The 26,830-nt window shown below is 28.8% G+C and overlaps 2 protein-coding genes across 3 annotated transcripts; both read right to left on the bottom strand.

The window, feature by feature from the left end:
- Window positions 1–529: 529 nt before the first annotated feature.
- LOC111039113 (piwi-like protein Siwi) lies at window positions 530–9,952 on the bottom strand. Its single transcript, XM_022322437.1, is given in 17 exon segments — window positions 530–661; window positions 733–880; window positions 1,070–1,227; window positions 1,285–1,406; window positions 1,901–2,069; window positions 2,135–2,259; window positions 2,322–2,476; window positions 2,532–2,821; window positions 4,074–4,182; window positions 4,252–4,397; window positions 4,465–4,620; window positions 4,704–4,880; window positions 4,946–5,131; window positions 5,372–5,583; window positions 6,737–6,850; window positions 9,520–9,559; window positions 9,629–9,952. Coding segments are annotated over 17 exon segments (2,748 nt in total). The 3' UTR covers window positions 530–544.
- Window positions 9,953–14,444: 4,492 nt separating this feature from the next.
- Window positions 14,445–26,318, bottom strand: LOC111039122 (piwi-like protein Siwi). Of its 2 annotated transcripts, none has more exons than XM_022322450.1 (18): window positions 25,945–26,318; window positions 22,231–22,691; window positions 22,130–22,169; window positions 21,576–21,689; window positions 18,804–19,015; window positions 18,378–18,563; window positions 18,136–18,312; window positions 17,897–18,052; window positions 17,684–17,829; window positions 17,505–17,613; window positions 17,102–17,391; window positions 16,889–17,043; window positions 16,700–16,824; window positions 16,466–16,634; window positions 15,371–15,492; window positions 15,154–15,311; window positions 14,816–14,963; window positions 14,445–14,744 (listed from the first exon to the last, which is right to left on the bottom strand). In XM_022322450.1, the coding sequence occupies exons 2-18, from the start codon at window positions 22,675–22,677 to the stop codon at window positions 14,628–14,630; spliced, it is 2,871 nt and encodes a 956-aa protein (XP_022178142.1). In that variant the 5' UTR covers window positions 22,678–22,691; window positions 25,945–26,318; the 3' UTR covers window positions 14,445–14,627. The 2 variants fall into 2 exon arrangements, with proteins under 2 accessions (XP_022178142.1, XP_022178141.1); XM_022322449.1 differs by having other exon boundaries at window positions 14,628–14,744; window positions 22,231–22,686.
- Between the last annotated feature and the right edge of the window lie 512 nt (window positions 26,319–26,830).

Below are 26,830 nucleotides of genomic sequence, written 5' to 3'. Positions count from 1 at the left end.
TCGTTATATCAAGAAATAAAGTCGGAACAATTTGTTGAAGTGCTACCATTTTTTAAATTTCTATAAGCAACTAATTTTAGAGAAGATTTAATAATTATTGGAATATACCTAATATTTAAGTGAAAATCTTTGGCTGTTCTGAAAAAACAAATTTCACATATTATTATGTATGAGTTCAAGAAATAATATTTTAGGCACAAAAAACAAGCAATTTAAATGCAACACTAAAAATAGCAAACAAAAAAATGTTTATTATTAATAATCATTAATATAAGAATGGTACCTAACTATAGAAATGTTTATAGCAATAATAAATTTGGTTGACAAAAAACAGTTGATGATTATAGAATTTAAAAAAAACAATTGGTAACTCAATTCAAAATAAAAATAAAGTGTTCTTTCATAATCTTAAGACACTTTTGAAAAAGATAACAAAAAATTGTTAACATTTCTTCATAATAAAAAATATCATAACCCATAAAAATCATAGTTAAATAGAACATTAAAAAAGAGTTAAATTACATTCAAAGAAAAATATATAATATTAAAGGAAGTATAGCAACTCATCGAGTCCGACATTGGGCGAACGCCCTAGACTCGTCCCAGTAAGAAATGCCAACTTATGGGCCAGCTGACATGGTGCAGGAACCCGAACTGTACCCTAGAAGAGATTTAAACAAAATTATTGGGCAAAGGTGATAAAAAAAATAGTTCACAAAAAGATTTACTAACCGATCAATTGTAGTACATATGAGTCAACTTGAATGTAAGTCTCTGCATTATATCAGGAGGAAGTCTAAGGGTATCTTCAATCACTTGATAATGGGTAGGAGTTACCGTTCCCTGTCTAACATGTTGTGAAACCAAAAAAAAATCATACCTGCAATACACAATATTTAAGCATTACATTGTTTTTTTTTAATGTTTTTCAACTACTGCTGCTTTACTGTATGACAAACAAAATGAATATAAAAAATAATTATAAAATACCAATACAATGGAAGTAAGTTACTTTGATCCTATTTTAATAAAATGTGCATATTAAGGTTAAAAATGTATCTAAGCTTACTTGGTTGGGTCTGTAACAACACTATCAATTACAGTTCCGGGTCGAGGATTTTCAGGGCCTCTATTACCAAGAGCAAAAAATCTTGCACTAATCCGTTTTGTGACTATAACAAACGCTAATGGGACAGAACTTGCACCATAAAATTGTTCACAAGCAGTCTATCAAAAAAAAAAATTAACTACCATACACAATTTCAAATAATCTAAACAACTTACCTGCAAAAGTCTAACTTCTGTTTTATGAACATGAGAAATCTGACCTTCTCCAACTCCATCTCTATATACAATTATGGAAGTAGGTAATGCACCATTTTTATTTCTATACTTGGCCAACGCTTCTGAAAAATAATAAAATCAATTTTTTATAACTATTGTGCTAATTTTTCTTTGAGTATATTTCTAAACATATTTATGAATTTTAATTATATACCCAATTCCAAAATAATAAAGAGGACAAAACAGAGTTATTTAATATATGAAATAGTAATAAAATATAGAATGCATTAACCCGGGTGACACTGTTTATGAGAGCACTAATTTCATAGCCGAGTTAAACTAGAAATTTGATATTATTTTAAAATTCCTAATTAACTAGAAATAAAATTTAAAAATTAGATAAATGATAGAAGTAAACAAGTTTATTTATTGATTGAGGCAGTGTCTGGTAAATTGTTACAGTTGTGACAAAAATTTTAAATTTATACAATCTTTTAGTTGTTAGGATAATAGAAAAATGTGTTTAAAAAAAATAAGAATATTGCTATTAAAATCTAGTAATATACTTATAAGTTAACTAATAAAAACCACAATTGAAGAATTCACAAATACTTACTGCTTATGCCTGTAGCAAAATGAACAGAAAGTTCCTCTCCGCTTTCATGAGGTTCCACACAACTGAAGTAACTTGTGTGAGCATCATTCATAGTTGAGACTAAAGCTCCAAATGATATATTTTTCCGCTGAGTATCATGACATACATCAAAACCTACTATCATCATGCCCTGAAAATATTATGAAGTAAAAGTAATTAAAAATTAATTTGTTTACTCAAAAGTATTTAAGTTACTTTTTTAGGAATGGTAACTAGCCAAGGAGCACCACCAAGTTTACAATTTATTTGTATGGCAATTTTTGTACAAATAGATAAATTATTCTTCTGCACATTTTTCAACAGTACTACTTGGGACGGTACTGAAAATAAATATACATAATTTTATAAAATCAATGTTACTATTTATGTATTAGAAATTTACCTGCTCTATCAATACATAATTTTCTTTTAATCATACTATAAATATCACCACGTGCCGATGGAATGACACATAAAATCAATGCTGGATTTGATTCATTAATTACTTTTTCCAAAGAGTTCAAAAATGTATTTGATTTCCCATCAGCCATGGGGAATCTAAAAATTATACTCATGAGATTTCAAAAAATAAATGTAGTAAAAAAATATTTACATGACAGGCCTAGGTAGTAAAAATGTCATTCCTTGTGCTGCTTTAGCGAGATTTTGTGCAAATGCTTCTACTTCTCGACAACAGTCTTTAGGAGCTAGAATAGTCCAATATTTCACCGTGGCAGAAGTAAACATTGGCAAAGAGCGTAAATGCTTTGTCCAATCAGCTTCTTCGCCTCCATTATAGCCTTTAGAACGACTTTGAATTGACTCTGGCTTTAATGTACGACCAGTGAGTTCAACCAGCTTATTACTTAATGTCAGATTCCATCTTTTCAATTCAGTAACAGACTAAAGTAAAAATGATTTCACCATTTAAAAAAAAAAAAACGGATAAGTGAATATAGCTCCGCTGTATAGTGGGTTATAAGGGTGTCACTGTAATGGATGTTTTTAAATTTGAATTGAATAATATAAAATCATTGTATATAATAAACAATTCTGAGCAAAGACAGTCTGTCAGTCTGTAATAATACTTAGTAATTAAAAATATTTAATGATATTATTGTGACTAAAGTAATTTATTTTACTAGTAAGCATTAGTACTACGTAGTAGATTAAATTAATTTTTGCCAAAAAAAACATATGAAAAGTCAATATGTGTATAAAATATATGAATATACTTTAAAGGTTTCAAAAACCCACAAATATTATTTTTACTTTTCAACAATATAACATAAATCGTTATTTTTGGTTATTAAATATGTAATCAGGTCCGCATTAGAACATAAAAAAACTAAAAAAATATATTATATATTATAAGATTTTTTTGGTTACAGAATAACCTACTCATATGAAACTTTGTTTTAAATTTTCACTCCTTAGCTATAAAAGTTGAAAATTTTAAAAATTTTAACCTATACAATTATTTGCACATTTTGAATGATGTGAATTTTGTAAAAATCTGAAAGCATTTAAGCTTATGAAAAAAAATCATGCCTGTGTTTATTTTTCAACTAATATTGTTAATATATATCAGGGACCTTGAATTAAATTGTTAAGCTTTTGGACCCAACAATAATATCCAATGATGTTTCATGTTGAACATTTCAAAAGAATCATTTTTACGAATTTCTAACTCAAAATACTTGGCACATTTTATGTGATTTGTACGCAAAATTCTAAACCTCATAAAACATTAATGTAAATTCAGCTCAACTTTTTTTTAAATTTCCACTAACAACAACTTACGAGAAACTTTGTATAACATTTTCAAGTTTTTGGATAGGTTCCTATTTTTCCTTAATTTGATGTTTGTCTGTCCTGTCATTTTTGAAAACAATTGGGAATTTTATTTTGACCCGAAAAAGTACAAACTAGAATACTAGAATCACATTTCTACCAGAAAAGATGTTATTGAAGAAAATCGAAGCACTTTTACTGCCTCAAAAGGTGATTACAGCACAAAAGAAAACTTAAAAACCCACATCACTGTAAAAATAATAAATTCATTGATCCGTTCAGAATCTAAAACTAACCATATAAATGATTTATGTACTATCTCTAGTGGCTTGTTAAATTACATAAAACGAAAAAAATTTACTTCAGGAGTTGAAAGAAGTCGATTTGCAAAATTTGTTAATCTATCCATGCGTTCTTTAGGATTCACACGGGTATGTATAGCCATATCTTTCATAAGTGTGAAATTATTTCTATAATTTAAGACAAAATAATGCACATCGATTAAAAAAAGTTTTAAATTAAAATATTAATTTATATACCTCATGGCATCCGTTATACCAGTCATAATGCATAGCTCTGGAACAAGGTAAACCAACGTATCTTCAACTCCAAATCGTCTTATAGATTTTTTATTTTTCGAAATCAACATAGGTTGTTTGCCACCTCGAATAGTTATGTTCCATTTCTAATACAGTAATAAATATGTTAATTTAGGTCTCCAATTCTAAACATTTATCATTATAGTTATGTACTTCTTTGTAATATTGTATGTAAGTCATTTTGGACCCATCTTTTTTACTAAATTCAGAATTAGGGTCAGAATTTTCATCTATGTCATCAATTCTGTACGTTTCATTATTGTATTTTGTCATAACTGTGGTACCAACGACACTACTTTTGAAGTTAATCTAAATAATATCATGTATCAATTATTTTGTTATTTATTATTTGTAAATTATAATGAAATCATACAAAACTTTAATAAACTTACCATCCAATCTATGTTACGGTTCCTATCACCAGCACACTGATTTAAAAAGTCCAATACAGTCTCTTGACGCATGACTTTTGTAGATATTTCAGCGCACAGTAAAATGTTATCTTCATACCTGCCAATTGTTGTTTCATAACCTGGCCAAAGTTGTAGCTTATGTTGAGCCATATCAATCTAAAAGAAATTATAAAGAGTCAGAAAAATAACAAATAAAATACTTATAGGATTGCAACATTTACTTTAGCATCAGGATCATAAAAGTTTCTTCCAATCAACGTCAGTTTAAGATGTCGAAGACAATTACGCAAGAGTAAGTTGAAAACTTGAATGTTAGCATAATCACCGGTTTCTATAATATTTGTGAACTTCACTGTTATGATTACAATTTGATCATCCTGTCGACGTGTAGATGTAAGTTCAAAAGTCTAAACCAAAATATATAAATTGATTATATTCAACATTCTTAATGGATTGATAATCACTTAATATTAATTAATGACACTATATTGATCATAGTTATCTAATCTAGCTGTAAACATACTTTAATGTAATGTATTAATTTAATTGTATCGTTATTGATATTTTATAACCAAGAACAATGCCCAAAAATCCTAATTAACTAAAAATATTATATTAATCATTAACAGCTTTATGCTATAACTTACAGGTGGGTCAAATCGGCTTCCAGAAAATAACATTGTTCCGTCAAATAAATATCCTCCCAAACGTTCTCGGTGCTGAGCTAATAGTCCTCTTTTAGTACTAATTCTATCTTCTTCGGGATTGAAATCAACTCGATATTGGTACAAACACCAATTTGTATATGAAGTGATAGGAAAGTAATTTGCCAACAGTTTTACTGGCTGTCCAGAAGTTCCTGTAGTACATAATACAGAATCACAATGTAAATATTGTTAATTTTGTTTTAAATTTTTTTTAACATTTATTTAAAATATGGTCTTTACAATCATCAATTTTACCAATATTATAGTACTTTTTATAGCAATGAAAGTAATTTTATTGAAAAATTTCATTAAGGAAATTTGCAAATTATAAGTATAAACTATAAATTGTATAATTGGTGTTAAGTACATATATATCTATCCTAAGACTGAGATTTCAATGTATTTGCATCTTGTTTATGCTTGACACGATGCATTTCAAGCTATATATGTGTATCAGTTGTGATAGGGTATTTTTTTTTTTAGATTTATTACCATGCATGTCTTTTTAAACATTTTTAGTGCATTTTTAGATGGTTACTAGAAATTATTGAAAACATATAAGATCTTCCCACTATTGAAAAATAAACATACTCACACAATAAAAAAATATAAAGAAATAAGTCAACTATTAGAAAGAAGATAGAGATCATTTGAGGTCTATAAAACTTATTGTGAGTCAAACATGTTTCATTTTAATTTCTAAGTAGGTATTAGATTTATTATATCATTGAACAGTGTAGACATTTAAATGTTGATTTTACAGTAAACATTTTAAAATGTTTGTTTTCATAATTATAAAATTTTGACAAATATTCACTTGAAAAAACGTATATGGTATATACTCTTTTTGCACATTTTTAATATTTATTTATACCAACATCATATAGTAAATTAAAAAATTTAAAGTGAGTAACCTTTTAAATATTTTGTTTCGGAATTGTAATCCTAGTCCTAATCATTACATATAGGTAATTAAAATATTCAAAATTAATTATTTCTCTGTCCTTGGCGGGACATTTTTTCAGTATAGTACGTTTTAACTGATCCTAGAGCCAGTAAGTATTTCTAATTAAGTTTTTTACAAATTAAAATAAATATATTATGTAATGTATAAATATTACATAAGTATTACAAAGACTGACCATAAATTAGGGTTACACGTGCATCATCCGATTACCATATTTTTACTCAATTGAATACGTTTTTGGGCGGATGGTACATTTTTGTATAAATGACGTATAATATTATATTTTCTTGATATTACAAAAAATGAAATAAAAATTGTATTTAATTGTTAAACCTTACCTTGTTTTCCAACATCTCCTAATGAAGATTCAGGTCTTATTGTATTAAGATGTTCAAGTTCAATTTGTCTTCGGCCTCGTATTGCTCCGCGCCCTAACTGTAATGGTGCATCTCCTTAAATAATATATAAGTCACTAGATGATTATGTCATTTAGATTTTATTAATTTTACCTTTCCACTGCTAAGACTTTTTTCCTAAAATACCCATTTCCTGCTGAATTACTTTTATTTTTTTTTTGCATATTTTTAAATGATATGATTTTATTTCATTAAATCATTTCATGATGAAGTTAATAAAAAAAAGTATTGGCTTGAATTTTAAAATTTATACTACTAGGGTACCCCCAAATAGGCAAAAGTGGTGTAATTTCGGTAATCAAAAGAAATAATGATATAAAATGTGTATGCCCCGCGCCCTGACAGTATACTAGTTCATTCATTTTCTATGGAAGATTTTATAAATGTGAAATAATATACTTAACTATACGACAAAATAAATTTTTTTAAAGTTTATTTATAAAATTAGGTAAATGAAAACAATTCGTTAAATAATAGCTACAACAAAGTGCCTATTGTATATTTGTACCCAGGGGTGGATAGGCCCATAAGAAAAAAAGGTATTTTCCCTGTGGGCCCACTGCTATGTTTATTTCGGGGGCCCCCCGGGGCCCACTCAGGTCTAAACATTTTTTTTTGCAGAATAAAATAATATTCACCAAATAGAAATAATTTAAATTTAAAACTATAAATTATTATTACTGTTATTTTTAACAATATAATAATACCACTCTCCACGCCAAGTCAACAATTTGCTTACGGATCTTTAATATAATCTTGAATATTTATATAGATATTAATAATAGTATTTTAAATTGTAATTGTTATTCGAAGACCGAAATATCCGACCGACCGCCGAACGCGAACACCGCACGTTCTAGTATCGTCTGATACGAAACACATATTTTGTCGGGAATGATTGGGTATTTAATATCTATTATGATACAGTGCACATGCATTGATTCACATGCATAAGATGATTATTATTGTATTTTTGCTATCCATTAATCATTATCCGATAATCGTATACATTTGCAAATATTAAGTCGAGTTTTCATTTGCTCGTTGACTGTGCGTCTGTGCGTCTTGTGTGAATGGTGTTAATTATTTTTTTTTTCTAATAGGTTAATAGGTGTACCTACTTATTTGTGATCTAAAAATCTAAAATATTCATATTTATGGTGCGTCTACGATTTCAGATTTGCTTGTCTTATATAAATTGTATACTTTGTGGCAAACTTTTTAAGTGCACATATAAACTAAAAACCATAAACTTGTTATTTATAATGAATAAAAAAGGCAAATATCAATCCGGTTCGGAAGAACACCAAGAAAAAAAGAGAATTATTATTGCAATGTGCAAATAGTAAAAACCAAATGAAATTAATTTGTTAGGCGAGTTCGATTTTTAAACGATTAGGTTTTAAACACCTATATTAATGTTCTGAGTTTTAATTAAATAATAATGTATGTAGTTCTCAAATAGTGAGCTGGACCTCCAATTTTGGGTGTACAATTATTATCAGGGCTTGTGAGTTCATGCACTAAAAAATACATAAATTAGCATGAACTAAACATTGGCAAAATATGCATTAAAAATTCAGAAATATGCAGTTATGTGTACTAACATTTGTAAATTATGTACTTAAAATATGCATAGTTTAAAAAATCATACGCAAATTTTAAAATAAAAAAATATACTTAAGTAAATTTTTAAAAATTGTTATAAATTGTCAACACTCAAAAACCTAATTTTACAGATTAACACTTTGTTGTCATTATTACGTTATTATTATGTTATTATTATTATTAAATCTGTGGTATATTATATAACTTGTGGTCGTATGAGAATAAAAAAAATCAAAAAAAATATTACAATTTTGTAAATTGGAAAGTAAAAAATAAATTAAAAAAATTTAATATTTATTTGGTTAGACATATTTTTTTATGAAAATAACTCTAAAAAATCTACTAAATGCCAAATATACCTTTACACCCAAAATATGCAAAAACATGCACTTTTAAACTTTATACATTTATTACATTTTATTACTATTGATGAAGTGGCTTATAAAAACAAATTGTTAACAAAATTATTATTGAATTAAAATTAATAAATATTATAGTGAAATGTAAATGATTAGTCAAAGTTGTTTTATATAATTTGAATAGTTTTTAGAAGAACATTATATATTTAGTAATTTGAGTTATATAAAATATGCAGGTAATTCGATCGAAGCGACCAAAATTCTTTTTCAGTTTGGGTCCCCTTAAAATATTTCCCCACAGCAAAAATACTATCTATCCACCCCTGTTGTACCTATTTATGTTACATCACAATCAATAATATTAACTTGAATTTATGAGACATGGGTTGGTTACATTTAGATTTTAAAAATTTAATCTTTTCACAGCTAAGTTTTTTCACTTAAATTACCCTTCTCTGTTGAATTAATTTTAATTTTTATTGTTTTTCATGTTCCTAGGAAATTATGTCATTTTGATAATCATTTAAAATAATAATTATTTAAAAATTGTATGTATCATTCCTACAGAAATGAATACAGAAACTATTTTTTTTTTTACTGTCAAATTCGTTATTTTTGTCAGTATTTTGTTGGTGTAATTTTATTGAATGGTCATGAACTCGTGAGTACGTCCATGTAGCAGTGAAAGTGTTAAGACAGACTATAATATTAAAGATAGGTAGGTTGTAGGTATATTACCTGCATCGAAACGTCTATGACTTTCTGTAATTTGTTGTACCTTGAAAACAAATTGCATATAAATGTAAGTAGGTACTTAAATAACATGAAACTTCAAAGATATTCTTACTCCTGCCATCGGGTCTATTTTAAGTGGTATATTATCAACAGGTATCACAGGCATCACAGGCATCCCAGGTCTTGGTCCTGGTGGCCTAGGAGCTCTTTGCTGGAGTGTGCCAGTAGGTCGAATAAGTGACATTGGACGAATTGGACGTAGCACACCCATACCCGTTACTGGTGCTTGTAGAGGTTTTAAAGAATTCATTAGCTGTGATGCGGTTGGCCTTATTCCTTGAGAATGTAAATGAGATGAACTTGATACACCGGGATGATTGGTTGGTACTTGAGGACGTCCACGGGCATACCCCCTTGGAGGTCTTAAAGGTTCCATTTGGAATAATTCTACTAAAATAAAGTTTTAATTTCTATATTATGCCATAATAAGTTAAAAAACAGAACATACAACTATAAAATATTTGTGGAAAAAATAAAATACTATCATACCATAATAATATACACTCATAGGAACCGCCTTTTTTCAACCAAAACAATGTAACGCGGGCTATAGTGGCTACGATTAGAAAATCCGAAATTCATTTAAAGAATTTGGAAAAAAACCTTGGCGTTTACATTTATTATTTAAAAAATAAGTATTATAATACATAATATAAATAATATTTATATACAATTATGTAAAATAAGTATAATAATAAATAATAGGAATAATGTAGATAATTATGCAAAATAAAACAGTTTCAAAACCATTCAATTTTTTTAATTTTTTTTTTTGAAAGCCAGGGGAGTGCAAGTGCATATATATACATTACGTATATGACATATTTTTTATTACATATCAATTCGACATCTACTTATTATACTTTTTAACTTTACCCAGGCCTGACTGAGGGGGAGACTAGAGGCGTAACCACCTCGCAAGCCCGTATTTCTAAAAAAATGTATTTTCTTATAAACAAAATTACAAAAATAAACATATAATATCGACAATTTTCTGAAAATTATGAATTTCCCCCCCCCCCCCTAGCAATAATTATAAAAGTAAATATAACAAGTATAATATTATAGTAAAATTAAATCATAATCAATAATTAGCACATATTGTTATAAGTCGTGTATATTGTATAACATATGAAATTGTTAAAAATTGTTAAAATAGTAATAATTATGATAATAAACACGAGCCAAAATATCACTTCCATACTATTTATTTTTTGTTCGTGTTCGAACATTTTGTGACTCCCAATACTATAAGTTATAACACGCGCAACGTTGCGAAAAGTATTTCATATTTAGTGAACGTGAATATATTTTAATGAATTTAAATAATTTTGAAGACGATCAATTTATTTACCATTTAATAAATATAATTATTATATTGTTTAAAATATATTATAAACTTGATAAAATATTTTTTTGTCATAATACTTATGATAAATAAATAAAAAATTATATGAACGACCCAGTGAACGCATTCATTTTTTCAATGAACATGAAAGGGTTTATTTGAAAAAAAATAAAAATGTGAACGTAAACGAGTTCATTTTATATTGAACGTTCCTTACATTGGTTTAATACTGGGTTGCTTGAAAAATTAATTAATTAAACGTATCAATAATATTAGATGGACCAATTATGGGCCACTAAATAATGTTTAAGCGATCACTAGCTCACGAGCGCTACTGATTCAATAAATGTTAAGTGATTGCAGCTCGGTATTAATGTAATAAATAATTAACAACTATTATGTGGATAAAACAATACCTGAGTGTACTTGCGTCTTATTTTTCTCACAAATTTAATGCTTTTCTCGCAAATGCACTATGCAAAATGACTACTTAATGAAAAAACATTATTTCGTCATGTAGCTAGGTAATCGTTGAACTAAATTGTGAAGGATGGCCGACAACCATAGATCATACAAAAATATTATAAAAACTTAGCACTTTCAACATCGAGATCGAATTTACGTTTTTTTCTTTCTATGGTCTTTGTATTCAGGATTTCTGGGTTATACGAAATTTCATACTTTTGTACTTCCGGAAATTAGTTCTTAAATTATGTCAGTTGACGACGTATTATTTAATATTTAATACTGTTAAATTAACGAAAAGGTTCAGATTCGTTTGCTGTGAAAAATTTTAAACAATTGTTATAGTATTTAGATAAAAGGAAATAATTGTAGTGATAAATAAATAGGATTGGGTATGTGGTTAGTACTTTTGAGCGGTTAAAATAAAAAAAATTCCAAGCAATTTTCCAAAGCGTCAGGGAAAAAAATGAAGGAAACCCAAGAATTTGTACGTAAAACTAGTTTTTGACAAAATTGATTTTGTTTTTATTTTGGTTTAATAACGATTAACCATAGATTCTTGAAATTGTCACAAAATTGTTAAATTAATATTGTGTAAATAGATTGAGATTTTCAAAATATGTTCACTCTTCTTGAGCAAGGTATTTAATATATTTGATTTTTTAAATTATTTTTTTCTATTTATGTAGGAAAAAAAATTATTTGTCTGGTCAAAAATCTTGAAAATTGAATAAAAAATTGCTCTTAAGTTGTTCTCACATAATAAAAATAATACATATATTTTAATAATATTAAAGAATAAAGATATACTATGGCTCAATTTTTTTAATAGACGATTTTTATTAAAAATTTAGACAGAATTAAATATTTTAACAGAGAATAGATAGGTTTTAATAATTGTATTAAAATTAAAAAAAATATTTGAGCAAACTTGAAAATTGTTATATATTATTATATTTTATACACACAATGACATTTTCAAAACAGTTAAACTAATCTTAAGCTAATTATATATAATTCAACCTACATTCACCGACTATTACTAAAATAGGTATTACATACAACACGCATTTTAGCGTATAAAGTTGAAATGTTCAATTATATACATTAAATTAAAAATATACAAAATAACCAACATGACTTGATTTAAAGATATTATAAACAAAAGCAGTTACCAGAAATTGAAGAAAAATACGCCAATTCATATAAATCCTAACCTTATTAACGAGATTACTAAGTTATATAAATGTAAAAAAAAAGTAATTAATTATGCTTAAGCATTGTATGTAGACTGCCCAGTATAATTTTCGTTTTTTTAATTGTCGCTGTCACAACGATTACATGGACATTTTATCATTTACAGACCACAATATTCTCGATTTAGGTAGTTTTAATTTACAGTGATATTTTAGGCATGCTCAACCCCCTTCATTTTCACTATTAATAGTAAATTTATTCAAATTCTGATGATTAGAATTTTTAAGTATACCAAAATACCATACTTTCAAATGTCTGATATTATTTGTACTACTTAAACTGTGTTCTGTGGGTCTGTGCCAATATAACTAATATAAGTTTCTATTTTCTATCACAATCATTCTTTACTACTGCAGATTATTTTCTTGATAATATTAATGTATATAAATCAAAATTCCAGTCGTTTCTAGGTTATTAGAATGTTCATAGTAAGGATAATAATCTATAAAAATAATTTCATAAAAATACTTATACAAAATAAAAAGGGTACTACTTATTATACATGCATCATTTTAACAAATAATTTATAATAAAAATTTATAATAAATTATATATCAATACTTAATACTTTGATAATTTCTAACTTTTTTGAATCTCCTTAAGAGAACGTGATACCTGCATGTGTTGTCTCTGTCTTACAAGTGCGTAACTTGGCAAATTTTACGCTCAGCAGAACACATGTAGCTCCGTTAGTTTAAAAATTAGTGTGAATTGACATCTTATAAAATCTAAAGGTAATATTATTATCCAGGCAACCTCATAGGTTTTCTATTATATTTTAATTATAACCCGAGTTACGAGTATTTTAAAATTGTAAATTGTTTATACATCTTAAAATACTTATAAATAAAAAGCCTATGAGGTTGCCTAGATAATAATCTTACCTTAAGATTTTATAAGAGGTCAATTCACTTTAATTTTTAAATTAACGGAGCTACATGTGTTCTGCTGAGTGTACAATTTGCTATGTTACGCGGGTATCTCGTCCTCTTAAGCCATTACCTTAGACATATAATCCAGTCCTCCAAATTATAGAACTCAAAATTAATTGATTTAGATAATACACAATTCTATGAAAAAAATATCTACCTAATAAAAGGGTTATTAAAAATGAAAGTTACCATTGTCACAAGTTCATCCTCAAGTGATACAAAAAATCACAAGAATTCAAAACTATTGCCATCAAGGGAATTCAAAAATTATAAAAATCGAAATTTAAATATATGTAAAATATTACACTATGGGCACTTATTTTTGATCTTTTGTTTTAAATCTAAAAATATCAATCCTAGAAACTTGAACTGATTCATTATTATAAACAATAAAGTATCACAATAAACGTTCACTGAACCCTCCAAATCCAGCAGTCATATCTAAATATGGTATTAAGTTATTATAAAAACAAAAATTAATGAATTACAGATAAGTTTTACTGAAAGTTACACTAGCATATATAACAAACAGTTTATCAATTATAAGTTATCAACGGTTAGAATAATCATTCATTAAATCATAAAAACGTCAGAACCTTGATAATTATTGAGTAGCTACTTACAACAAAGATATACGACTTTTAGTTGTTATATTTGATTATATTATATAATATTTAAATGAAAATCATCTGTTCTGAAAAACAAATTTCACGTATTTTGTATGAGTTATACAAATAATAATTTAAGCATAGAAAACAAACGATTAAATTGCAACATTAAAAACAACATATTAGATGTTTATTATTACTAATCAATAATATAAATAAAAACTGTTGACATTTTTTAAGAATTGTAAATTGCATTGTCCAAAAACAGTTAAAAATTATAGAATAATAAAAAAAATAAGTAACTTACTTAAAAATAAAAAAGTATTCTTTCATAACACTTTTAGAAGTTAAACAAAATTAAATTAAAAAACTTCTTCATAAAATAAATTATTATTACACATATCAATCAAAGTTGAATGACACATTATAAAAAAAAATATATTAAAGGAAGTATAGCAGCTCATCCAGTCCAACGTTGGGCGAACGCCTAAGACTCTGCCCAGTGAGAAATGCCAACTTGTGGGCCAGCTGACATGGAGCAGGAACCCGAACTGTACCCTAGGAGTGATATAACAAAAATATTGAGTACAGGCGATAAAACAAAGGAGTTTCAAAATGGGTATACTAACCGACCAATTGTAGTACATATGAGTCAACTTGAATGTAAGTCTCTGCATTATATCAGGAGGAAGTCTAAGGGTATCTTCAATCACTTGATAATGTGTAGGAGTTACCGTTCCCTGTCTTACATGTTGTGAAACCAAAAAGAAATCATACCTGCAATACAAAATATTTAAGTATTACATTTTTTTTTTTAAATTGTTTTCAATTACTACTACTGCTTCACCGTATGACAAACAAAATGAATATAAAAAATAAATATAAAATACCAATACAATGGAATTAAGTTTGATGATATTTTGATAAAATTTGCATATCAAGGTTAAATAATTTATGTATAGCTTACTTAGTTGGGTCTGTAACAACACTATCAATTACAGTTCCGGGTCGAGGATTTTCAGGGCCTCTATTACTAGGAGCAAAAAATCTTGCACTAATCCGTTTTGTGACAATAACAAACGCTAATGGGACAGAACTTGCACCATAAAATTGTTCACAGGCAGTCTATCAAAAGAGAAAAAATTAACTACAATATACAATTCAAAATAACCTAAACAACCTACCTGCAAAAGTCTAACTTCTGTTTTATGAACATGAGAAATCTGGCCTTCTCCAACTCCATCTCTATAAACAATTATGGAAGTAGGTAATGCACCATTTTTAGTTCTATACTTAGCCAACGCCTCTGAAAAAATAATAAAATCCATATTTTATAACTATTATGCTAGTTTTTCTTTGAGTGTACTTCTAAACATAATTATGAATTATAATTATTTATGCAATTCCAAAATAATAAAGAGGACAACAAAGTTTATTGACAAAAAAATTAAGCCCACAAATTAGAACACCATTAGGTAAACATAATTATTTGATTATTTTACACTTATTCCTTATTCTTTCGTAAAGATGGGTTGATATTTATTCCTCCCTTAACTTGTATAGTTTAGGAGTAGCTGGTTGGAAGTTGCCTACTACAACACTTAAGAGGACATTACCAATGCCTTTGTTATCTCCGTCTTACACACGTACGACATGGAATATGTTCCCTAATTTCAAAAGAGTGCTGTACATTTTGATATTAGCGAATTAACCTGTTAGCAAAGTTTTAGGTAAGAACATTATCTATGCTTAAGAGTCTGCGGATTATTGAATATTTAAATTAATATATATATCACACTATTCAAACAAGTGAACAAACATTTGCTATCATGAGGTGGTAAGTTGGAGTCAACAATGGTGTGGGTTGCATCCTCCTATACAATGTTTCAAGTTAAATTAAATTGAAATAGAAAACAGTAACACTAACACAACCAAACAGGAGCAACACAACATACACAGAACTATTTAATAAATGAAATAATAACAAAATATAGAATGCATGGATCCCGGTAACAATGTGAGTGTTCACACAAAAATACCTATCAACTTGAAAAAACATTAAAAAAAATAAGTGTTAGAAGTCAACAAGCGTATTTGTTGATTGAAGCAGGAACTAGTAAATTATTACAGTCATGACGAGAACTGGAATAGAATTTTAACTTAAAACAATCTTATTGTAAAAAGTGTTTCCAAAAATTAAGAATAATGGTATAAAAATCTAGTTATATAACTTATAGGTTAACTAATATAAGTCAGTTGAAGAATTCACAAATACTTACTGCTTATGCCTGTGGCAAAATGAACAGAAAGTTCCTCTCCGCTTTCATGAGGTTCCACACAACTGTAGTAACTTGTATGAGCATCATTCATAGTTGATACTAAAGCTCCAAATGATATATTTTTGCGCTGACTATCATGACATACATCAAAACCAACTATCATCATCCCCTTGAAAAAAATATTGAGTAATATTAATAAAAATTAATTTGTTTACGCAAAAGAATTTAAGTTACCTTTTTGGGAATGGTAACTAACCAAGGGGCACCACCAAGTTTACAATTTAATTGTATAGCAATTTTTGTACAAACAGACAAATTATTCTTCTGCACATTTTTCAACAGTACGACTTGGGAAGGAACTGAAAATAAATATATTTTATTTTATTTATTCAATATTACCATATATATATCTTAGAAATTTACCTGCTCTATCAATACATAGTTTCCTTTTGATCATACTATAAATATCACCACGTGCTGATGGAATGACACATAAAATCAATGACGGATTTGATTCATTAATTACTTTTTCCAAATCGTTCAAAAACGTATTGGATCTCCCATCAACCATAGGAATTCTAAAAATTATACTCTTAAATAAGTTTCCAAAATATGAATAAAGTAAAAAATATTTACATGGCAGGCTTGGGTAGTAAAAATGTCATTCCTTGTGCTGCTTTGGCAAGAGTTTGAGCAAATGATTCTACTTCTCGACAACAGTCTTTAGGAGCTAGAATGCTCCAATGCTTCACAGTGGCAGAGGTAAACATTGGTAAAGAGCGTAAATGCTTTGTCCAATCAGCTTCTTCACCTCCATTATAACCCTTGGAACGACTTTGAATTGGCTCTGGTTGTAATGTACGACCAGTGAGTTCAACCAACTTATTACTTAATGTCAGATTCCATCTTTTCAATTCGGTAACAGACTAAAATCAAAATTAACTCAACATTAAAAACAAAAAAAAATTATAGAAATGTACATAATTTTGTGTACTATCTCTAATAGCCTGTTAAACTACATAAAATAAAAATAATTTACGTCAGGAGTTGAAAGAAGTCGATTTGCAAAATTTGTTAATCTATCCATGCGTTCTTTAGGATTCACACGGGTATGTATAGCCATATCTTTCATAAGTGTGAAATTATTTCTATAAATTTAAGACAAAATAGTGCACAACGATTAAAAAAAGTTTTAAATCAAAATACTAATTTATATACCTCATGGCATCCGTTATACCAGTCATAATGCATAGCTCTGGAACAAGGTAAACCAACGTATCTTCAACTCCAAATCGTCTAACAGATTTTTTATTTTTTGAAATCAACATAGGTTGTCTGCCACCTCGAATAGTTATGTTCCATTTCTAATACAGTAATAAATATGTTAATTTAGGCCTCTAATTCTAAACATTTATCATTATAGTTATGTACTTCTTTGTAATATTGTATGTAAGTCATTTTGGACCCATCTTTTTTACTAAATTCAGAATTAGGGTCAGAATTTTCATCTATGTCATCAATTCTGTACGTTTCATTATTGTATTTTGTCATAACTGTGGTACCAACGACACTACTTTTGAAGTTAATCTAAATAATATCATGTATCAATTATTTTGTTATTTATTATTTGTAAATTATAATGAAATCATACAAAACTTTAATAAACTTACCATCCAATCTTTGTTACGGTTCCTATCACTAGCACACTGATTTAAAAAGTCCAATACAGTCTCTTGACGCATGACTTTTGTAGATATTTCAGCGCACAGTAAAATGTTATCTTCATACCTGCCAATTGTTGTTTCATAACCTGGCCAAAGTTGTAGCTTATGTTGAGCCATATCAATCTAAAAGAAATTATAAAGAGTCAGAAAAATAACAAATAAAATACTTATAGGATTGCAACATTTACTTTAGCATCAGGATCATAAAAGTTTCTTCCAATCAACGTCAGTTTAAGATGTCGAAGACAATTACGCAAGAGTAAGTTGAAAACTTGAATGTTAGCATAATCACCGGTTTCTATAATATTTGTGAACTTCACTGTTATGATTACAATTTGATCATCCTGTCGACGTGTAGATGTAAGTTCAAAAGTCTAAACCAAAATATATAAATTGATTATATTCAACATTCTTAATGGATTGATAATCACTTAATATTAATTAATGACACTATATTGATCATAGTTATCTAATCTAGCTGTAAACATACTTTAATGTAATGTATTAATTTAATTGTATCGTTATTGATATTTTATAACCAAGAACAATGCCCAAAAATCCTAATTAACAAAAAATATTATATTAATCATTAACAGCTTTATGCTATAACTTACAGGTGGGTCAAATCGGCTTCCAGAAAATAACATTGTTCCGTCAAATAAATATCCTCCCAAACGTTCTCGGTGCTGAGCTAATAGTCCTCTTTTAGTACTAATTCTATCTTCTTCGGGATTGAAATCAACTCGATATTGGTACAAACACCAATTTGTATATGAAGTGATAGGAAAGTAATTTGCCAACAGTTTTACTGGCTGTCCAGAAGTTCCTGTAGTACATAATACAGAATCACAATGTAAATATTGTTAATTTTGTTTTAAATTTTTTTTAACATTTATTTAAAATATGGTCTTTACAATCATCAATTTTACCAATATTATAGTACTTTTTATAGCAATGAAAGTAATTTTATTGAAAAATTTCATTAAGGAAATTTGCAAATTATAAGTATAAACTATAAATTGTATAATTGGTGTTAAGTACATATATATCTATCCTAAGACTGAGATTTCAATGTATTTGCATCTTGTTTATGGAATACTTGACATGATACTTTTCAAGCTATGTGCTTCAGCTTTGTTGGGTACTACCATGTATTTATTTTATTTATTACCATGCATGTCATTTTAAACTATTTTAGTATATTTTAGATGGTTTGAAAAAAGTTAATAAATAAGTCAAATATAAAACTGATTAGTAGTCGAACATGAATCATTTTAATTTCTAAATATTAAAAAGAAGCTACATCTGCATGTGTTGTTTCAGTTTTGCAAATGAACAATATAACAAAAACAATTTTGTGTGGGAAAAAACCAAAAAGGCTACAGTCATAACAAGGGACATGGAATTGTATGTAATTGTAGCTTTTTTCTATTGCTGTTATATGTTGCTCATTGTTACAGAAATTTTAATCATGGAAATAGATTGTTATGGTAGAATTTTTATTTTGCATTTTTAGGAAATTTAATGATTTATTGTAATTTCTCAAAATGTTTAGTGCATTTATATCATTATTTACACTTTTTAATATGTTTATTTGCATTTTTCTTGTTGAAAGTTACACTTAATTTTAAATTTGTAACTCATTCTGTTTTTATTAGCTTGTTGATTATTAACGTTTATTATATTTATGATTTATTTATGTGCTCTATGATTATTTAATAAGTATTAGACAGATACTAGCTAGGTACGCAAATGTAGGTTATCGCACTGGTCATGTTTGGCAATATTTTGTATCTTCATTCCTTATGAGTTAGAAATCATTGTTAATTCGATAGTGTTGTATGTATAGACTCTAGACTATTTTCAAAAACGTAAAGAAGAATTTAATATCAGCTATTCGACATAAATACGCGAAAAGCAACAAAAACATAATTTATTTTGAGTTACAGCATTGCTTATGCTGGGAAACCACAAACAATTGTTTAATGTTCAATTAATCCATTCCATGTATTACTGAAATCATTTGTTTCATGATTGGAGATAAGTCTGCTTAGACAATTGCAGCCGGTATAAAAAGTACTTATAAACAATAAGATCATTTTTGCATATAAATGATATGAAAAAAATAAATATGATGTATCACAGATTAAGTTCTTAATTATATTGTATATTGATTTGGAGACTTAACTATCAGTACATAATAATGTTTCATTACCCGCAAAACAGCTTTTTGCTATGTTGTACATTTATAAGTCATATGCAGGTATAGTGTTCTCTTAAAAGAATTTCTTTTTGTTCAGAGTTATACATTTTATAGATGATGATTTAAATATTGTAAATATTGCTAAATATTTTTATTTGTTTTATACATAAATATGAAGTTTTAACTCAATTACATGTTAAAACAAACACATATACTATTTTTGCACATTTTTAATATACTTATATCAGCATATCATTTTTATTTTCAAAGAATAAAAATATAGAGAATTTATTATTTTCAAATATTAGGGCATTGAAATTAGAATCAGATCATTAGATATAATTTAAAATTTATGATTTTACAGTCCTTGGTGGGAATATTTTAAAGTTAAGTACATTTTAACTGGATTCTAGAGTCAGATAGTATTTTTAAATTAATTTGTATCAATATATAAGAAGTTTATTATGCAATGAATAAATTTGATATATATTACGAAGGCTGGCCAGAAAATAAGGTTACACAAGTGCATCATCGAGATTACCATCTTTTCGATAAGTTTTTATGCGGATAGCGATTTTCGTATGTCTAGATCCAAGAGGTTGTTTAAATATGGAGTTAAAGGTTAGAGCAACGAGAGTATAGAAAAGCTGATGCCTTGACTTCAAAAATGTGGTAACAATTTTTTGGGGAAGTTATGACATATTTTGGAATTTTATATTCTGTAAATTTAATTAAAAAACATGCAATGTTTGATTTTTACCAAATGTTGTAACCCTACCTTCTGGACTAGGCAAGTGAAACTTAAAATATTAACTAGGCCAAATATGTTGAATAGTTTACTCTATATTTTATACAAATTCTTAATTTTATTCATCCTACAATACTTCTATAAAATAAAAGATTGAATTACAGTTTATAATACAGAAAAGTAATATTATGTGTAATTCGCACTAAAATAGTTAACACAAAAGGAAAATTGCATAACTCTTTTTTATTAATTTTTTTTTAATTGATTGTTCTACATGTAATTGCTATCCACTAGCCATACAAAAATGAGCCAGGGGCAGTGTATGTTTGACATGCCTGTTCTAGATGATTCTAGTATAAATGTATAATATATTTTCTAGATATTTAGATATTACAAAAAATAAAATAAAAACTGTACTTAAATATTAAGCATTACCTCGTTTTCCAATATCGCCTAATGAAGATTGAGGTCTTGGTGTCCTAAAATGTTCAAGATCAATCTGCCTTCGCCCTCGTACTGCTCCGCGCCCTAACGGAACTAGTCCATCTCCTTAAATTTAAAAGACAAGAGTTGGTTATGTCATTGAGATTTTAATAATTTTATCTTTTCACTGCTAAGCTTCTTTTCATAAAATAACATAAATTTTATTTTCATTTTTTAAATGATAAATAACTAAAAATTAATAATTTCATTTAACCATATTATGTGTAAGTTAAAAAAAAAATGTATTGGCTTGAATTTTAAAATATGTACTTTCAAGGTACCTAAGTAGAACCAGCATGGCACCAGGTACTATAATTAGAAGTGGTGTCATTTCAGCAATCACTAGAAAAAATTCTTGAAAAAGTTCAATTTTTTTTTACTATTAAATTTGTTATTTTTTCATCGTTTTTATTTGAGGGACAAGGGTATGTAATATTATGTTTTCAGCTAATATGCCTATAGCAGTGCAAGGGGTTATAACAGACTACTTAAAAAAATGAAATTACCTGCACCCAAATTTTTAAGACCTTCCGTAACTTGTTGTACCTTGAAAAAGAATTGCATAAAAATGTATGTAAATAATATGGAATTTCAAAAAGATTCTTACTCCTGCCATAGGGTCTTGTTGTTTAAGGGCAATATTATCACCAGACATTCCAGGCCTTGATATATTATCACCAGACATTCCAGGCCTTGATATATTATCACCAGATATCCCAGGTCTTGGTTTATTATCACCAGGCATCCGAGGTCTTGGACCTAGTGGTCTAGGAGCTCTTTGCTGGGATGCGCCAGTAGGTCGTGGTGGCATTGGACGAGGTGGACGTGGCATTGTACTCGTAACTGGTGGCTGTGAAGAAGGTATTGGCTGTGAAGGAGGTATTGGCTGTGAAGGAGGTATTGGCTGTGAAGGAGGTATTGGCTGTGACATGGATGGCCGAGGTCCTCTTATTCCTTGAGGAGGTAAATTTGATAAACCTGGTACACCTGGTTGATTGGTTGGAAATTGAGGACGTCCACGGGCTTTTCCCCTTGAAGGTCTTATGGGTTCCATTTGGAAAATCTATACTAAAAGAATAATGTTTTAATTCTATATTATGCTGTAATAAGAATAAAATACAAAACATGCAAATATCAAATCGATAGGTGTTTGTGGAAAAAATAAATTTCTACTACACCATAAAGGCATAAAATGTTGTTTAACTGAGCTTTATCAATGATAAGCAATAAACGTTGATGCATTTCTACACTGTATACATCAATTTGTATTTTATATTTAAATTTAGTATTTTCAAGGTCAAATATTTGTGTTTTTTTTTTTTACTATTGAAATAAATTATTTGGAGGCTAAGACTAGTTAAAAAAAATATATCAATCTTACAAGGTAAGTGTTGTACGCGGTCTACTCAAATTAACGAGTTTAAAATGTCGGAAAAGAAAATAGAGGATGGAGAATGTAAGTACCTAATGTGGAAGATGATTTCAACATGAATTATGGAAAAAAAAGTTAACAGGTACCTAAACGTATCAAAAATATTATGTTAGTATTACTAAAGCAAGATTTTAAAAAATAGGCAACATTATACAGAGATGTTTAAGTTAAAACCAAAATTGTTAAGAATGGCTTGCTTATAAGATATCAAATATGAAAAATTTAAGACTATGAACCATTTCAAAAATGTTGTGAATCTATTGTATGATAAACAAATTCAGGGAATAAAAAGTTAATAGTCACATCCTCAAAAGTTACAGATTGTAATAAAAATCCACGGAACTTCCCATGATTTACTGTCTAAATTAATGTTATTGGCATATGAATGTGTAGCCGATGAAACGTTTGAATGTTTTTTAAGATAAGTTAAGATTATTTGACTGATAAAACAATATGTTTAGAATAATTAATAATTGAACACTGAGTCAAGACACTCAACTATGGTCAGTAAGATAAGGTATGCTGACCGACAGTGAACGGTAACAGCTGATGAATATAAACTAACCACTTACATACGGGAATCAACAGAACACCAGTTATATATTATTTTGGCATAGGGTAAATAAGTTATTTAATTTTGTATTATAAACTTGAAACCAAAAAAATATCACCTAAACATAAATAGGGAATCCATCTTTTTATTATATTTCAAGCTTTTTGTCAGAGAAAAACAATTTTGAGCAACTTTGTAATATGACCATTTGCCATAGGTGTTTTCAATAATATTATAATAAATCATAATCATTGTAAGATGAGAAGTATATAAGGTACCTACTATTTTGCTAACACCATATTCAGTGTCGGGGTTCAGAATTTATTTGTTTTTAATAATTTCACTTCTTATTATTGACAAAATTTAAATAAGCATCTTACCCACAGTGGAGTAGTTGAATATTTAACACATGAGGGCTTAGTGCCTAAACATAATGGGGCCCAATGATAAAAATTGAAAAATATGTAGAAAGGAAAAAAATAAAACCATTTTGTTATAATAATTATTACCTAACGAGATTGAAAAATTTCAATGTGGAAAATTGGTTATCGAAATTAAAAAAGTTTGGTTGCGATTGATTAACGCCAATAAACACAAAGGGCGGCATGCAGAGGAGCCAGCATTAGTGGCCTATAATGTCTCGCGTCTCAATTATTTGTGTCTATTTTTGCCAAGTTAGATATAACAACTGTCAAGAAAGAGTTTTCTACATTTATCGGCATTATAATTTTTAACTATACCAGTGACAACTGCTTCAGCGGAGCAATTATTTTTGAAGGTTAAACTTATGAAAAATATTTATCTAACTCAATTGAAAAAAATGGACTTTCAGTTGAGTTTTACTAAATATTGAGAGACAAGAAACATTATAAAATACATATATATATACAAATACAAATATTAACATGAAAAATATAATGAACAATTATAACAAAAAAAGGAAGACAATTGTTTGAAATCAGTACATAATACATAATATTAGGTGATTAGTTATTACTGTTTTATTTTTGTTAATGTTTCTGTAGTTCACTATTAATGTGTAGTGTGTTCATTTTTATTTTTTATTTGATAATTAGGTATATATATATTTTAATTAAATAAAATAAGCCTTAAGGTACCTAATTAAATTTAATTATTTGAACGTAAATGCATAGGTGTATATTTTAATTAGATAAACCTTATTTGAAAATTTGAAATTCATAATTATTTTTTAAAACATGGAACAATTATTTTGCAATAGAATTTTTACAAAAAAGGTTAGTTCATAAAATAAAAATGATTTAGTAATATTAAGTAAATAAGTACTAATTGAACAAATATTATTAAAATATTTCTATTTTGAAGACGAGGGCATTTTATTTACACATGGGTCAAAATTAGTGTAGTTGCGGCACTGCATATTATTAGTATTAGTCTTAATGGTATTTGAAGACAATTTTTCTACATATTTAATATAACCAAGTTTATAATAGATAAATATAACAAAAGAGTTAACTATTTAGATATGCAATCAGTTTTCTCTAATGGTATACCAATTTGAGGAAGAACTCGACTGGTTTTATTTGTAGGCTGAATGTTACCATAAATGGTATTATTAAATATTTATATTATATTCCTTAGCAAACTTGCCATATTTTAATTAATGATAAACTTAGTGTAAAAAATATTAAGATTATTTATAACCTTGCCGTTCTAGTAAATGTATGTCAGCATAAAGGTTCTATTAGCACATCATGAATATATTCCTTCAGCACGGTAAGCAATGGTACTAAATAAAATCCTAAGTTCCTAATCAGTCTTATAATTAACGGGGCACTCCCTGCATTCTTAGCGTCATCGTCAAAAATAATACCAGATTCTATAAGTAGCATTAACATTTCTTATAAGTTTTTTACCAACTAAGTATTTCCTTTAAGTTAAGATACAGTCCAATGGCGGCTAGTCAAAGTCCACCCAAAAAAAATATGTACCTACTATCTACTCATTTCCACTAAAGGTACATTCAAACAGAAAGTGGGCCGCCCACGCGGTCTCTGGCAAGTAGTACGACGGAGGACTGCGTATCCGACTGATACGTCGAGCCCGCTGTTTGACCGCGTTTTAAAAAAAATTATTGAAACAATCGGTAAAACCATTAAGATACAGTTCCTAAAAGTGGAAAAAATACATAATTCGAATACACGGTCAGCGCACGAAGCGTGCGGCACACACGGAATAATTTGGAGAAAAAATGGAAAACCACGTTTTTCTCCAACCTCGACGCCCGTCGAAAGTTGAACGGGGTAAGAATATGACAATATGACATTAATGCTATTACATAAATAAGACAATCATACCTGAGTATTGCGTGTAAGATCTAATGAAAACAACGTTTGCGCAAAATGCAAACGCAAAATTCGCAGACACGTGGAACGGACGTGAGCGACGGTTAATCGAAAATTCGAAAGTGCCCTCCGGACGGACACGAGTAAACGGAGCGACCTGCGACTAAGCGGTGTCGGTGTGGGCTGGTCGGGACACCGAGACGAGGGTGCGCATGCGTCGTACGGAACTCCGAGTCGGAAGCTCGCGGCAGGCAGTGGTGGCAACTGCCGAGCGGAACCGGCAAACTTGTGTTGAAAAGTATTACGTGTGTGTGCAAACTGTCGTAAGCCAAAAGCGTACGGAAAGAACAACAGGAGCGGTAAAAGTGGCGGAACGGCGGAAGAACTGATGCACGCGAACGAGCCAGATGACCGTCTACACGAGCGCGCACGCGCGTTGTACGACAGAGCAAGACGGTACTGATCGGAACGCGTGAGCGCAAACGCGACGCTCCACTCGGTCTACTCCAAAGTCCAAAAACCCCGAACCCACCGTCGCGCGAGCATACCGAGCCGCCGGGACGTACAACTTACGCACCAGGACAAGCGGCGGTGCTCCGCTGCGATTGGTCGCCGTCAGTCGGCAACCGCCGCCGCCGCCGTGGTGATTCGCGACTTCCGACACGTCAACGCTCTGAGGCGGTAACGTTTCACCGGGGGGATGCTCGGCGGCGACCAGTTTTCGTCGGTCGAGTGGGATTTTCTTATTCGGAATCGAGCGTAGAGATATATAGTAACAACGTCGCATTTATAAATACCAGAATTTATAAATAATCAACGACAATAATATTTTAATGACAATATTATGATAAATATGGGTTAGCAACTGACGTTATCTGTACTTTTGCGATCATATCAT

This window comes from Myzus persicae, unplaced genomic scaffold (genome assembly GCF_001856785.1).
Source record: "Myzus persicae strain clone G006 unplaced genomic scaffold, MPER_G0061.0, whole genome shotgun sequence".
Classification (NCBI taxonomy): domain Eukaryota; kingdom Metazoa; phylum Arthropoda; class Insecta; order Hemiptera; family Aphididae; genus Myzus; species Myzus persicae.
Note: the sequence above shows the minus strand (reverse complement) of the source record. Positions and strands in the feature narration are given on the sequence as shown.